The sequence below is a fragment of the Oncorhynchus masou genome, chromosome 15 (genome assembly GCF_036934945.1).
Source record: "Oncorhynchus masou masou isolate Uvic2021 chromosome 15, UVic_Omas_1.1, whole genome shotgun sequence".
In the NCBI taxonomy this organism is placed as follows: Eukaryota; Metazoa; Chordata; class Actinopteri; order Salmoniformes; family Salmonidae; genus Oncorhynchus; species Oncorhynchus masou.
Window position 1 is genome coordinate 73625007 of NC_088226.1, and position 16060 is coordinate 73641066.

Sequence of the window (16060 nt, forward strand, 5' to 3'; positions counted from 1 at the left end):
TCCCTTCTTTCAGCTCTTCCTCCTGTTGTCCTCCCTCCCTCCTTTCAGCTCTCCTCCTGTTGTCCTCCCTCCCTCCTTTCAGCACTCCTCCTGTTGTCCTCCCTCCCTCCCTTCTTTCAGCTCTTCCTCCTGTTGTCCTCCCTCCCTCCTTTCAGCTTTCCTCCTGTTGTCCTCCCTCCCTCCCTTCTTTCAGCTCTTCCTCCTGTTATCCTCCCTCCCTCCCTCCTTTCAGCTCTTCCTCCTGTTGTCCTCCCTCCCTCCTTTCAGCACTCCTCCTGTTGTCCTCCCTCCCTCCCTTCTTTCAGCTCTTCCTCCTGTTGTCCTCCCTCCCTCCTTTCAGCTCTTCCTCCTGTTGTCCTCCCTCCCTCCCTTCTTTCAGCACTCCTCCTGTTGTCCTCCCTCCCTCCCTTCTTTCAGCTCTTCCTCCTGTTGTCCTCCCTCCCTCCTTTCAGCTCTTCCTCCTGTTGTCCTCCCTCCCTCCCTCCTTTCAGCTCTCCTCCTGTTGTCCTCCCTCCCTCCTTTCAGCTCTTCCTCCTGTTGTCCTCCCTCCCTCCTTTCAGCTCTTCCTCCTGTTGTCCTCCCTCCCTCCCTTCGTTCAGCTCTTCCTCCTGTTATCCTCCCTCCCTCCCTCCTTTCAGCTCTCCTCTTGTTGTCCTCCCTCCCTCCTTTCAGCACTCCTCCTGTTGTCCTCCCTCCCTCCCTTCTTTCAGCTCTTCCTCCTGTTGTCCTCCCTCCCTCCTTTCAGCTCTTCCTCCTGTTGTCCTCCCTCCCTCCCTTCTTTCAGCTCTTCCTCCTGTTATCCTCCCTCCCTCCCTCCTTTCAGCTCTTCCTCCTGTTGTCCTCCCTCCCTCCCTTCTTTCAGCTCTCCTCCTGTTGTCCTCCCTCCCTCCCTTCTTTCAGCTTTCCTCCTGTTGTCCTCCCTCCCTCCTTTCAGCTCTTCCTCCTGTTGTCCTCCCTCCCTCCCTTCTTTCAGCTCTCCTCCTGTTGTCCTCCCTCCCTCCCTCCTTTCAGCTCTTCCTCCTGTTGTCCTCCCTCCCTCCCTCCTTTCAGCTCTTCCTCCTGTTGTCCTCCCTCCCTCCTTTCAGCTCTTCCTCCTGTTGTCCTCTCTCCCTCCTTTCAGCACTCCTCCTGTTGTCCTCCCTCCCTCCCTTCTTTCAGCTCTTCCTCCTGTTGTGCTCCCTCCCTCCCTCCTTTCAGCACTCCTCCTGTTGTCCTCCCTCCCTCCTTTCAACTCTCCTCCTGTTGTCCTCCCTCCCTCCCTCCTTTCAGCTCTTCCTCCTGTTGTCCTCCCTCCCTCCCTCCTTTCAGCTCTTCCTCCTGTTGTCCTCCCTCCCTCCTTTCAGCTCTTCCTCCTGTTGTCCTCTCTCCCTCCTTTCAGCACTCCTCCTGTTGTCCTCCCTCCCTCCCTTCTTTCAGCTCTTCCTCCTGTTGTGCTCCCTCCCTCCCTCCTTTCAGCTTTCCTCCTGTTGTCCTCCCTCCCTCCTTTCAGCTCTTCCTCCTGTTGTCCTCCCTCCCTCCTTTCAACTCTCCTCCTGTTGTCCTCCCTCCCTCCTTTCAGCTCTTCCTCCTGTTGTCCTCCCTCCCTCCTTTCAGCTCTCCTCCTGTTGTCCTCCCTCCCTCCCTCCTTTCAACTCTTCCTCCTGTTGTCCTCCCTCCCTTCTTTCAGCTCTTCCTCCTGTTGTCCTCCCTCCTTCCTTTCAGCTCTTCCTCCTGTTGTCCTCCCTCCCCTTTCCCCCACCCTCCCTCCCTCCTTCCTTTCAGCTCTTCCTCTTGTTGTCCTCCCTCCCTCCTTTCAGCTCTTCCTCCTGTTGTCCTCCCTCCCTCCTTTCAACTCTCCTCCTGTTGTCCTCCCTCCCTCCTTCCTTTCAGCTTTCCTCCTGTTGTCCTCCCTCCCTCCCTCCTTTCAGCTCTTCCTCTTGTTGTCCTCCCTCCCTTCGTTCAGCTCTTCCTCCTGTTGTCCTCCCTCCCTCCCTCCTTTCAGCTCTCCTCCTGTTGTCCTCCCTCCCTCCTTTCAGCTCTCCTCCTGTTGTCCTCCCTCCCTCCCTTCAGCACTCCTCCTGTTGCCCTCCCTCCCTCCCTCCCTGCCTCCCTCCCTCCCTCCCTGCCTCCCTCCCTGCCTCCCTCCTTTCAGCTCTTCCTCCTGTTGACCTCCCTCCCTCCTTTCAGCACTCCTCCTGTTGCCCTCCCTCCCTCCCTCCCTGCCTCCCTCCCTGCCTCCCTCCTTTCAGCTCTTCCTCCTGTTGTCCTCCCTCCCTCCCTCCTTTCAGCTCTTCCTCCTGTTGTCCTCCCTCCCTCCTTTCAACTCTCCTCCTGTTGTCCTCCCTCCCTCCTTTCAGCACTCCTCCTGTTGCCCTCCCTCCCTCCCTGCCTCCCTCCCTCCCTCCCTGCCTCCCTCCCTGCCTCCCTCCTTTCAGCTCTTCCTCCTGTTGACCTCCCTCCCTCCTTTCAGCACTCCTCCTGTTGCCCTCCCTCCCTCCCTCCCTGCCTCCCTCCCTCCCTCCCTGCCTCCCTCCCTGCCTCCCTCCTTTCAGCTCTTCCTCCTGTTGTCCTCCCTCCCTCCCTCCTTTCAGCTCTTCCTCCTGTTGTCCTCCCTCCCTCCTTTCAACTCTCCTCCTGTTGTCCTCCCTCACTCCTTCCCTCCTTTCAGCTCTTCCTCCTGTTGTCCTCCCTCCCTCCCTCCTTTCAGCTCTTCCTCCTGTTGTCCTCCCTCCCTCCTTTCAGCTCTTCCTCCTGTTGTCCTCCCTCCCTCCTTTCAGCTCTTCCTCCTGTTGTCCTCCCTCCCTCCCTTCTTTCAGCTCTTCCTCCTGTTGTCCTCCCTCCCTCCTTTCAGCTCTTCCTCCTGTTGTCCTCCCTCCCTCCCTCCTTTCAGCTCTTCCTCATGTTGTCCTCCCTCCCTCCTTTCAACTCTCCTCCTGTTGTCCTCCCTCCCTCCTTTCAGCTCTTCCTCCTGTTGTCCTCCCTCCCTCCTTTCAACTCTCCTCCTGTTGTCCTCCTTCCCTCCTTTCAGCTCTCCTCCTGTTGTCCTCCCTCCCTTCTTTCAGCTCTTCCTCCTGTTGTCCTCCCTCCCTCCTTTCAACTCTCCTCCTGTTGTCCTCCCTCCTTCCTTTCAGCTCTTCCTCTTGTTGTCCTCCCTCCCTACTTTCAGCTCTTCCTCCTGTTGTCCTCCCTCCCTTCTTTCAGCTCTTCCTCCTGTTGTCCTCCCTCCTTCCTTTCAGCGCTTCCTCTTGTTGTCCTCCCTCCCTACTTTCAGCTCTTCCTCCTGTTGTCCTCCCTCCCTTCTTTCAGCTCTTCCTCCTGTTGACCTCCCTCCCTCCCTCCTTTCAGCTCTCCTCCTGTTGTCCTCCCTCCTTCCTTTCAGCTCTTCCTCTTGTTGTCCTCCCTCCCTCCTTTCAGCTCTTCCTCCTGTTATCCTCCCTCCCTCACTCCCTCCCTCCTTTCAGCTCTTCCTCCTGTTGTCCTCCCTCCTTCCTTTCAGCTCTCCTCCTGTTGTCCTCCCTCCCTCCCTTCTTTCAGCTCTTCCTCCTGTTGTCCTCCCTCCCTCCTTCCTTTCAGCTCTCCTCCTGTTGTCCTCCCTCCCTCCCTTCTTTCAGCTCTTCCTCCTGTTGTCCTCCCTCCCTCCTTTCAGCTCTCCTCCTGTTGTCCTCCCTCCCTCCTTTCAGCTCTTCCTCCTGTTGTCCTCCCTCCCTCCTTTCAGCTCTCCTCCTGTTGTCCTCCCTCCCTCCTTTCAGCTTTCCTCCTGTTGTCCTCCCTCCCTCCCTTCTTTCAGCTCTTCCTCCTGTTGTCCTCCCTCCCTCCTTTCAGCTTTCCTCCTGTTGTCCTCCCTCCCTCCCTTCTTTCAGCTCTTCCTCCTGTTGTCCTCCCTCCCTCCTTTCAGCTCTCCTCCTGTTGTCCTCCCTCCCTCCCTTCTTTCAGCTCTTCCTCCTGTTGTCCTCCCTCCCTCCCTTCTTTCAGCTCTCCTCCTGTTGTCCTCCCTCCCTCCTTTCAGCTCTTCCTCCTGTTGTCCTCCCTCCCTCCCTCCTTTCAGCTCTCCTCCTGTTGTCCTCCCTCCCTCCTTTCAGCTCTTCCTCCTGTTGTCCTCCCTCCCTCCCTTCTTTCAGCTCTTCCTCCTGTTGTCCTCCCTCCCTCCTTTCAGCTCTCCTCCTGTTGTCCTCCCTCCCTCCCTTCTTTCAGCTCTTCCTCCTGTTGTCCTCCCTCCCTCCCTTCTTTCAGCTCTTCCTCCTGTTGTCCTCCCTCCCTCCTTTCAGCTCTTCCTCCTGTTGTCCTCCCTCCCTCCTTTCAGCTCTCCTCCTGTTGTCCTCCCTCCCTCCTTTCAGCTCTCCTCCTGTTGTCCTCCCTCCCTCCTTTCAGCTCTTCCTCCTGTTGTCCTCCCTCCCCCCCCCTCCCTCCCTCCCTCCTTTCAGCTCTTCCTCCTGTTGTCCTCCCTCCCTCCTTTCAGCTCTCCTCCTGTTGTCCTCCCTCCCTCCTTTCAGCTCTTCCTCCTGTTGTCCTCCCTCCCTCCTTTCAACTCTTCCTCCTGTTGTCCTCCCTCCCTCCTTTCAGCTCTTCCTCCTGTTGTCCTCCCTCCCTTCTTTCAGCTCTTCCTCCTGTTGTCCTCCCTCCCTCCTTTCAGCTTTCCTCCTGTTGTCCTCCCTCCCTCCTTTCAGCTCTTCCTCCTGTTGTCCTCCCTCCCTCCCTCCTTTCAGCTCTTCCTCCTGTTGTCCTCCCTCCCTTCTTTCAGCTCTTCCTCCTGTTGTCCTCCCTCCCTCCTTTCAGCTTTCCTCATGTTGTCCTCCCTCCCTCCTTTCAGCTTTCCTCCTGTTGTCCTCCCTCCCTCCTTTCAGCTCTTCCTCCTGTTGTCCTCCCTCCCTCCTTTCAGCTCTTCCTCTTGTTGTCCTCCCTCCCTCCTTTCAGCTCTTCCTCCTGTTGTCCTCCCTCCCTCCTTTCAGCTCTTCCTCCTGTTGTCCTCCCTCCCTCCTTTCAGCTCTTCCTCCTGTTGTCCTCCCTCCCCTCTTTCAGCTTTCCTCATGTTGTCCTCCCTCCCTCCTTTCAGCTCTCCTCCTGTTGTCCTCCCTCCCCTTTCCCCCACCCTCCCTCCCTCCCTCCCTCGCTCTCTCTCTCGCTCCCTACATCTCTTCCTAATGCTGTCAGGGTTGCCAGTCCTGTGTGGATGTCCTCCCTCCCTCCATCTCTTCCTAATGCTGTCTTTCTATCCCTTTCTCGTCTCCTCGTCTCCTCTAATCTCTTGTGTCGTGTTATGTTCTCAGTAAGGAGGAGAAGAGGGCCCTAACGTGGAAGATACTACCACAGAAAGCCTGCAAACATCTCCTCAATACCCTGGGTAGACTGTACCAACAGCTGACTGAAGGTGAGCCTGGAAACTGATAATCCGTTTATCTTTCATTTTTCCGTGTAAGTCTCCCATTTGACGTAATCAGGTAATGTACGCTGGAGTCCGCGTGCTCCGATTCAGCCCATTGTAAATTAGTCCCTGTTTCATCTTAAATACCAGTGGATATACATTACTTCTCATCAATCAGGCATCTTCTATAATTTAGTATCTTTGACTTAAGATATCGATCCGTTTAACAGAAATGTTGTGCAAGTCTCCCTTTGAAGTCAACGAAGGATTTACGGGGGAGAGTCCTGAGTTGCTTATCTCAACCCAATTAGACAGTGTTCCATCTCAACCCAATTAGACAGTGTTCCATCTCAACCCAATTAGACAGTGTTCCATCTCAACCCAATTAGACAGTGTTCCATCTCAACCCAATTAGACAGTGTTCCATCTCAACCCAATTAGACAGTGTTCCATCTCAACCCAATTAGACAGTGTTCCATCTCAACCCAATTAGACAGTGTTCCATCTCAACCCAATTAGACAGTGTTCCATCTCAACCCAATTAGACAGTGTTCCATCTCAACCCAATTAGACAGTGTTCCATCTCAACCCAATTAGACAGTGTTCCATCTCAACCCAATTAGACAGTGTTCCATCTCAACCCAATTAGACAGTGTTCCATCTCAACCCAATTAGACAGTGTTCCATCTCAACCCAATTAGACAGTGTTCCATCTCAACCCAATTAGACAGTGTTCCATCTCAACCCAATTAGACAGTGTTCCATCTCAACCCAATTAGACAGTGTTCCATCTCAACCCAATTAGACAGTGTTCCATCTCAACCCAATTAGACAGTGTTCCATCTCAACCCAATTAGACAGTGTTCCATCTTACTTTTCAGAGGATAGATCAATCAATTCTGTTTCATTACCCTCTACTGGTCGTAAATTAGACAGTGTTCCATCTTACATTTCAGAGTCGTATATGGTCGTATATTAGACACGCACGCACACACACACGCACACACACACACACACACACACACACACACACACACACACACACACACACACACACACACACACACACACACACACACACACACACACACACACACACACACGCACACACAGCTACTCTTCCTGGGGTTTATTATGGATCCCCATTAGTTCCTGCCAAGGCAGCAGCTACTCTTCCTGGGGTTTATTATGGATCCCCATTAGTTCCTGCCAAGGCAGCAGCTACTCTTCCTGGGGTTTATTACGGATCCCCATTAGTTCCTGTCAAGGCAGCAGCTACTCTTCCTGGGGTTTATTACGGATCCCCATTAGTTCCTGCCAAGGCAGCAGCTACTCTTCCTGGGGTTTATTATGGATCCCCATTAGTTCCTGTCAAGGCAGCAGCTACTCTTCCTGGGGTTTATTACAGATCCCCGTTAGTTCCTGCCAAGGCAGCAGCTACTCTCCCTGGGGTTTATTACGGATCCCCATTAGTTCCTGCCAAGGCAGCAGCTACTCTTCCTGGGGTTTATTATGGATCCCCATTAGTTCCTGCCAAGGCAGCAGCTACTCTTCCTGAGGTTTATTATGGATCCCCATTAGTTCCTGTCAAGGCAGCAGCTACTCTTCCTGGGATTTATTATGGATCCCCATTAGTTCCTGCCAAAGCAGCAGCTACTCTTCCTGGGGTCCACACAAAACATGAAACATGACATAACACAGAACATTAATAGACAAGAACACCTCGAGGACAGAATTACATGCATTTTTTGAAAAGGCACAAGTATTCTACATATCAGTACATACACACAAACTATCTAGGTCCAATAGGGGAGAGGCGTTGTGCCGCGAGGTGTTGCTTTATCTGTTTTTTGAAACCAGGTTTGCTGTTTATTTGCGCAATATGAGATGGAACCAAGTTCCATGCAATAATGGCTCTATATAATACTGTACACTTTCTTGAATTTGTTCTGGATTTGGGGACTATGAAAAGACCCCTGGTAGCATGTCTGGTGGGGTAAGTGTGTGTGTCAGAGCTGTGTGTAAGTTGACTACGCGAACAATTTGGAATATTCAACACAATGTTTCTTATAAAAAAGAAGAAGTGATACAGTCAGTCTTTCCTCAACTCTCAGCCAAGAGAGACTGGCAGCATAGTATTAATATCAGCTCTCTGATTACAATGAAGAGCAAAACATACCGTTCTGTTCTGGACCAGCTGCCGTTTAACTAGGTCCTTGCAGCACTGGACCACACAGCTGGACAATAATCAAGATGAGATAAAACTAGAGCCTACAGGACTTGCTTTTTGGAGTGTGGTGTCAAAAAAGCAGAGCATCTCTTTATTACAGACTGACTTCTCCCCATCTTTCCAAACATTGAATCAATATTTTTGGGCCATGACAGTTAACACCAAGTAATTTAGTATTGTTGAAGAGACTTGTTCAACAGCCACACCATTTATTACCAGATTCAGCTGAGATCTAGAACATAGGGAATGATTTGTACCAAATACAAGGCTCTTAGTTTTAGAGATGTTCAGGACCAGTTTATTACTGGCCAGCCATTCCAAAACAGACTGCAACTCTTTGTTAAGGGTTTCAGTGACTTCATTAGCTGTGGTTGCTGATGTGTATATGGTTGAATCATCAGCATACATGGACGCACCTGCTTTGTTTAATGCCAGTGGCAGGTTATTGGTAAAAATAGAAAAGAGTAGAGGGCCTAGAGAGCTGCCCTGCGGTACACCACACTTTACATATTTGACATTAGAGACGCTTCCATTAAAGAAAACCCTTTGAGTTCTATTAGATAGATAGCCATGTTGTGGATACAGAGCTGAGGTTGAAAAGCCATAACACAAGTTTTCTCAACAACAGGTTATGGTCAATAATATCAAAGGCTGCACTGAAATCTAACAGTACAGCTCCCACAATCTTCTTATTATCAATTTCGGGTCGGCAAGCTTTTGGATGTACCGTGCCATCTACCATTTCTGTCATCTTTATAGACCTGTGCGAATGTATTATCTCATAAGAAAGTTGTTACCTAACTAAAGACAAAGCAAACCATCAATATAAAAATGCTGACTAAAAAAACACAACATAAAAGCAGAATGTACAGTATTTCTGCTCCTATTGTCCAACAGGGGCGTCTGAGGTTAGTTGGTTAACACCTGTCTCTCTTCGGTATTGTCCAGGTGGCCAAGTCAGCGGCGAGGACGGTCAAATGGAGCCCACTGCGATTGACCCAGACCTGGCGAGCGGAGGGAAGAGCCTCCACACGCTAGAGATGCAGATCCAGGAAGCCTTCCTTAGGTTCATGGCGGCCATATTGAAAGGGTACCGCTCTTACCTCCTCCCCATCACGCAGGCCCCCTCCGAAAGGACCACGGATGCAAGCTCGCTGTTCGACTTGCAAGGTTAGTAGCGTGTTTACATCTGATTTAGTTTGTCACCATTCCTACAGGAGAATATGCAGCCACACTTGGAGGACAGTGGAAGTAGATTTCTACCTCTGCGTCGTCCTCCAAGAGTGACTGAATATTCCACTCTCGCCTCCTCCCATTGAAACAGGTAAGTCACATGTAGACGGACTCGCTCTGCAGTCGACAACAGTTTAACTCTGCAGCTGGTCCATCCTAACAATGAGGTCTGGAGTAGTGCCTGCAGAGTTTGACCTGAACTGATTTAGTGACTAATGATTTATGGTGATTTAGTGACTAATGATTTATGGTGATTTAGTGACTAATGATGTATGGTGATTTAGTGACGAATGGTGATTTAGTGACTAATGACGTATGGCGATTTAGTGAGTAATGGTGATTTAGTAAGTAATGGTGAAATAGTGACTAATGGTAATTTAGTGACTAATGATGTATGGTGATTTAGTGACTAATGATGTATGGTGATTTAGTGAATAATGGTGATTTAGTGACTAATGATGTATGGTGATTTAGTGACTAATGATGTATGGTGATTTAGTGACTAATGATGTATGGTGATTTCGTGACTAATGATGTATGGTGATTTAGTGACTAATGGTGATTTAGGGACTAATGATGATTTAGTGACTAATGGTGATTTAGTGACTAATGATGATTTAGTGACTAATGGTGTATGGTGATTTAGTGAATAATGGTGATTTAGTTACTAATGATGTATGGTGATTTAGTGACTAATGGTGATTTAGTGACTAATGATGTATGGTGATTTAGTGACTAATGATGATTTAGTGACTAATGATGTATGGTGATTTAGTGACTAATGATGTATGGTGATTTAGTGACTAATCATGTATGGTGATTTAGTGACTAATGATGTATGGTGATTTAGTGACTAATGATGTATGGTGATTTAGTGACTAATGGTGATTTAGTGAATAATGATGTATGGTGATTTAGTGACTAATGATGTATGGTGATTTAGTGACTAATGATGTATGGTGATTTAGTGACTAATGATGTATGGTGATTTAGTGAGTAATGGTGATTTAGTGAGTAATGATGATTTAGTGACTAATGATGATTTAGTGACTAATGGTGTATGGTGATTTAGTGACTAATGATGTATGGTGATTTAGTGACTAATGATGTATGGTGATTTAGTGACTAATGATGTATGGTGATTTAGTGACTAATGGTGATTTAGTGACTAATGATGTATGGTGATTTAGTGACTAATGATGCATGGTGATTCAGTGACTAATGGTGAATTAGTGACTAATGATGTATGGTGATTTAGTGACTAATGGTGATTTAGTGACTAATGATGATTTAGTGACTAATGATGTATGGTGATTCAGTGACTACTGGTGATTTAGTGACTAATGATGATTTAGTGACTAATGATGATTTAGTGACTAATGGTGATTTAGTGACTAATGGTGATTTAGTGACTAATGATGTATGATGATTTAGTGACTAATGATGTATGGTGATTCAGTGACTACTGGTGATTTAGTGACTCATGATGATTTAGTGACTAATGATGATTTAGTGACTAATGGTGATTTAGTGACTAATGGTGATTTAGTGACTAATGATGTATGGTGATTTAGTGACTAATGATGTATGGTGATTTAGTGACTAATGGTGATTTAGTGACTAATGATGATTTAGTGACTAATGATGTATGGTGATTCAGTGACTAATGGTGATTTAGTGACTAAAGATGTATGGAGATTTAGTGACTAATGGTGAGTTGTGACTAATGGTGATTAGTGACTAATGATGTATGGTGATTTAGTGTAATGGTGATTTAGTGACTAATGATGTATGGAGATTTAGTGACTAAAGGTGATTTAGTGACTAATGATGATTTAGTGACTAATGATGTATGGTGATTCAGTGACTACTGGTGATTTAGTGACTAATGATGATTTAGTGACTAATGATGATTAGTGACTAATGGTGATTTAGTGACTAATGGTGATTTAGTGACTAATGGTGATTTAGTGACTAATGATGTATGGTGATTTAGTGACTAATGATGTATGGTGATTTAGTGACTAATGGTGATTTAGTGACTAATGATTATTTAGTGACTAATGATGATTAGTGACTAATGGTGATTTAGTGACTAATGGTGATTTATTGACTAATGATGATTTAGTGACTAATGATGTATGGTGATTTAGTGACTAATGGTGATTTTGTGACTAATGTGAATTTAGTGACTAATGATGATGAGTGACTAATGGTGATTTAGGGACTAATGGTGATTTAGGGACTAATGGTGATTTAGTGACTAATGATGTATGGTGATTTGGTGACTAATGGTGATTTAATGACTAATGATGTATGGTGATTTAGTGACTAATGATGTATGGTGATTTAGTGACTAATGGTAATTTAGTGACTAATGATGTATGGTGATTTAGTGACTAATGATGTATGGTGATTTAGTGACTAATGATGTATGGTGATTTAGTGACTAATCATGTATGGTGATTTAGTGACTAATGATGTATGGTGATTTAGTGACTAATGATGTATGGTGATTCAGTGACTAATGGTGATTTAGTGACTAATGATGTATGGTGATTCAGTGACTAATGGTGATTTAGTGACTAATGATGTATGGTGATTCAGTGACTAATGGTGATTTAGTGACTGATGATGATTTAGTGACTAATGATGATTTAGTGACTAATGATGTATGGTGATTTAGAGACTAATGGTGATTTAGTGACTAATGGTGATTTAGTGACTAATGATGTATGGTGATTCAGTGACTACTGGTGATTTAGTGACTAATGATGATTTAGTGACTAATGATGATTAGTGACTAATGGTGATTTAGTGACTAATGGTGATTTAGTGACTAATGGTGATTTAGTGACTAATGGTGATTTAGTGACTAATGATGTATGGAGATTTAGTGACTAATGGTGATTAGTGACTAATGGTGATTAGTGACTAATGATGTATGGTGATTTAGTGACTAATGGTGATTTAGTGACTAATGATGTATGGAGATTTAGTGACTAATGGTGATTAGTGACTAATGGTGATTAGTGACTAATGATGTATGGTGATTTAGTGTAATGTTGATTTAGTGACTAATGATGTATGGAGATTTAGTGACTAATGGTGATTTAGTGACTAATGATGTATGGAGATTTAGTGACTAATGGTGATTAGTGACTAATGGTGATTAGTGACTAATGATGTATGGTGATTTAGTGACTAATGATGTATGGTGATTTAGTGACTAATGGTGATTTAGTGACTAATGATGTATGGTGATTCAGTGACTAATGGTAATTTAGTGACTAATGATGTATGGAGATTTAGTGACTAATGGTTATTAGTGACTAATGGTGATTAGTGACTAATGATGTATGGTGATTTAGTGTAATGGTGATTTGGTGTAATTATAATTTAGTGACTAATGATGTATGGTGATTTAGTGTAATGGTGATTTAGTGTAATGGTGATTTAGTGTAATGGTGATTTAGTGTAATGGTGATTTAGTGTAATGGTGATTTGGTGTAATGGTGATTTAGTGTAATGGTGATTTAGTGACTAATGATGTATGGTGATTTAGTGACTAATGGTGATTTAGTGACTAATGATGATTTAGTGACTAATGATGTATGGTGATTCAGTGACTAATGGTAATTTAGTGACTAATGATGTATGGAGATTTAGTGACTAATGGTTATTAGTGACTAATGGTGATTAGTGACTAATGATGTATGGTGATTTAGTGTAATGGTGATTTGGTGTAATTATAATTTAGTGACTAATGATGTATGGTGATTTAGTGTAATGGTGATTTAGTGTAATGGTGATTTAGTGTAATGGTGATTTAGTGTAATGGTGATTTAGTGTAATGGTGATTTAGTGACTAATGATGTATGGTGATTTAGTGTAATGGTGATTTGGTGTAATGGTGATTTAGTGGCGGCAGGGTAGCCTAGTGGTTAGAGCGTTGGACTAGTAACCGGAAGGTTGTGAGTTCAAACCCCCGAGCCGACAAGGTACAAATCTGTCGTTCTGCCCCTGAACAGGCAGTTAACCCACTGTTCCCAGGCCGTCATTGAAGAATAAGAATGTGTTCTTAACTGACTTGCCTGGTTAAATAAAAAAAAAAAAAGGTAAAAATTAACTTGTAAGTCGCTCTGGATAAGAGCGTCTGCTAAATGACTTAAATGTAAATGTAAATGTAAATGTAGTGTAATGGTGATTTAGTGTAATGGTGATTTAGTGTAATGGTGATTTAGTGTAATAGTGATTTAGTGTAATGGTGATTTGGTGTAATTATGATTTAGTGACTAATGATGTATGATGATTTAGTGTAATGGTGATTAGTGACTAATGGTTATTTAGTGTAATGGTGATTTGGTGTAATGGTGATTTAGTGTAATTGTGATTTAGTGACTAATGATGTATGGTGATTTAGTGTAATGGTGATTTCGTCTAATGGTGATTTAGTGTAATTATGATTTAGTGACTAATGATGTATGGTGATTTAGTGTAAATATGATTTAGTGACTAATGATGTATGGTGATTTAGTGTAATTATGATTTAGTGACTAATGGTGTATGGTGATTTAGTGAATAATGGTGATTTAGTGACTAATGATGTATGGTGATTTAGTGACTAATGATGTATGGTGATTTAGTGACTAATGATGTATGGTGATTTAGTGACTAATGATGTATGGTGATTTAGTGACTAATGATGTATGGTGATTTAGTGACTAATGATGTATGGTGATTTAGTGACTAATGATGTATGGTGATTTAGTGACTAATGATGATTAAGTGACTAATGATGTATGGTGATTTAGTGACTAATGATGTATGGTGATTTAATGACTAATGGTGATTTAGTGACTAATGATGTATGGTGATTTAGTGACTAATGATGTATGGTGATTTAGTGACTAATGATGATTTAGTGACTAATGATGTATGGTGATTTAGTGACTAATGATGTATGGTGATTTAGTGAGTAATGGTGATTTAGTGACTAATGGTGTATGGTGATTTAGTGACTAATGATGTATGGTGATTTAGTGACTAATGGTGATTTAGTGACTAATGATGTATGGTGATTTAGTGACTAATGATGCATGGTGATTCAGTGACTAATGGTGATTTAGTGACTAATGATGTATGGTGATTTAGTGACTAATGATGCATGGTGATTCAGTAACTATTGGTGATTTAGTGACTAATGATGTATGGTGATTTAGTGACTAATGGTGATTTAGTGATTCAGTGACCATTAGTCACTGGGTCCTGTGACCATTAGTCACTGGGTCCTGTGTGGCTCAGTCGGTAGAGCATGGCGCTTGCAACGCCAAGCGTCGTGGGTTCGCTTCCCACTGGGGCCACCCATATGCAAAAGTAGTGGCCCCAGCCGACTTGTAAGTCGCTTTGGACAAAAGCGTCTGCTAAATGGGATATATTATTATTATTATTATTATTATTATATTAGTGACTAATGATGATTTAGTGACTAATGATGATTAGTGACTAATGGTGATTTAGTGACTAATGATGATTAGTGACTAATGGTGATTTAGTGTAATGATGATTTGGTGTAATGGTGATTTAGTGTAATGGTGATTTAGTGTAATGGTGATTAGTGACTAATGATGTATGGTGATTTAGTGTAATGGTGATTTCGTCTAATGGTGATTTAGTGTAATTATGATTTAGTGACTAATGATGTATGGTGATTTAGTGTAATTATGATTTAGTGACTAATGATGTACGGTGATTTAGTGCAGGGATGGGCAACTTTGGTGGTGGGGCCCACAAAAAATGTAACTCATCATGATTGGTCGCAGTTTCTCGTGGGTCCGCGAACCCAAATCCATTGTACACATCCATCTTGGAGGATGGTGGGTTGTCTTTATTATCACATCTTGGAGGATGGTCGGTTGTCTTTATTATCACATCTTGGAGGATGGTGGGTTGTCTTTATTATCACATCTTGGAGGATGGTGGGTTGTCTTTATTATCACATCATGGAGGATGGTGGGTTGTCTTTATTATCACATCATGGAGGATGGTGGGTTGTCTTTATTATCACATCATGGAGGATGGTGGGTTGTCTTTATTATCACATCATGGAGGATGGTGGGTTGTCGTGTGGTTGTCGTGTGGTTGTCGTGTGGTTGTCGTGTGGTTGTCGTGTGGTTGTCGTGTGGTTGTCGTGTGGTTGTCATGTGGTTGTCATGTGGTTGTCATGTGGTTGTCATGCTCCTCAGGGTTCTTGAAGAGCCGGGATCGTTCCCACCAGAAGTTCTACTCCCAGATGATCAAAACCCAGATGTTTATCCGGTTCATCGAGGAATGTTCCTTCGTCAGCGATAAAGACGCCAGTCTGGCCTTCTTCGACGAGTGTGTTGATAAGGTAAGATGATAATGTCCTATAGTATTCTCAGTGGGTTGATAAGGTAAGATGATAATGTCCTATAGTATTCTCAGTGGGTTGATAAGGTAAGATGATAATGTCCTATAGTATTCTCAGTGGGTTGATAAGGTAAGATGATAATGTCCTATAGTATTCTCAGTGGGTTGATAAGGTAAGATGATAATGTCCTATAGTATTCTCAGTGGGTTGATAAGGTAAGATGATAATGTCCTATAGTATTCTCAGTGGGTTGATAAGGTAAGATGATAATGTCCTATAGTATTCTCAGTGGGTTGATAAGGTAAGATGATAATGTCCTATAGTATTCTCAGTGGGTTGATAAGGTAAGATGATAATGTCCTATAGTATTCTCAGTGGGTTGATAAGGTAAGATGATAATGTCCTATAGTGTGTCAGTAAGGGAAGTCTTGTTTGTCCATAGAGAATAAGATGGACCAGCACACCATAAATAGTATTCAACGAAGCATTTCACTGCACGTAGTGGTGCATCATTCAGTGGTTTGTTAGTCTTCATGTACTGTATTTCCCACCATGTAGAACGAGTCATTCACAGAACACAGTTGACCTGTCTGTCTACCTGTCTGGTGATTTTCCTCTACACTCTCCTGTCTACCTGTCTGTCTACCTGTCTGGTGCTTTTCCTCTACACTCTCCTGTCTGTCTACCTGTCTGTCTACCTGTCTGTCTATCTGTCTGGTGCTTTTCCTCTACACTCTCCTGTCTGTCTACCTGTCTGTCTAACTGTCTGTTTACCTGTCTGTCTACCTGTCTGGTGCTTTTCCTCTACACTCTCCTGTCTGTCTACCTGTCTGTCTACCTGTCTGTCTACCTGCCTGTCTACCCACCT

The 16060-nt window shown here is 44.6% G+C and overlaps 1 protein-coding gene across 1 annotated transcript in view; it reads left to right on the forward strand.

The window, feature by feature from the left end:
- Positions 1–16060, forward strand: part of dennd4a (DENN/MADD domain containing 4A) — a 123956-nt gene that overhangs the window by 31577 nt on the left and 76319 nt on the right. The window contains exons 12-14 of the mRNA XM_064990332.1: positions 5244–5344; positions 8517–8738; positions 15047–15192. Of these exons, the coding sequence (XP_064846404.1) occupies positions 5244–5344; positions 8517–8738; positions 15047–15192 (469 nt within the window). The remainder of the gene's footprint in view (positions 1–5243; positions 5345–8516; positions 8739–15046; positions 15193–16060) is intronic.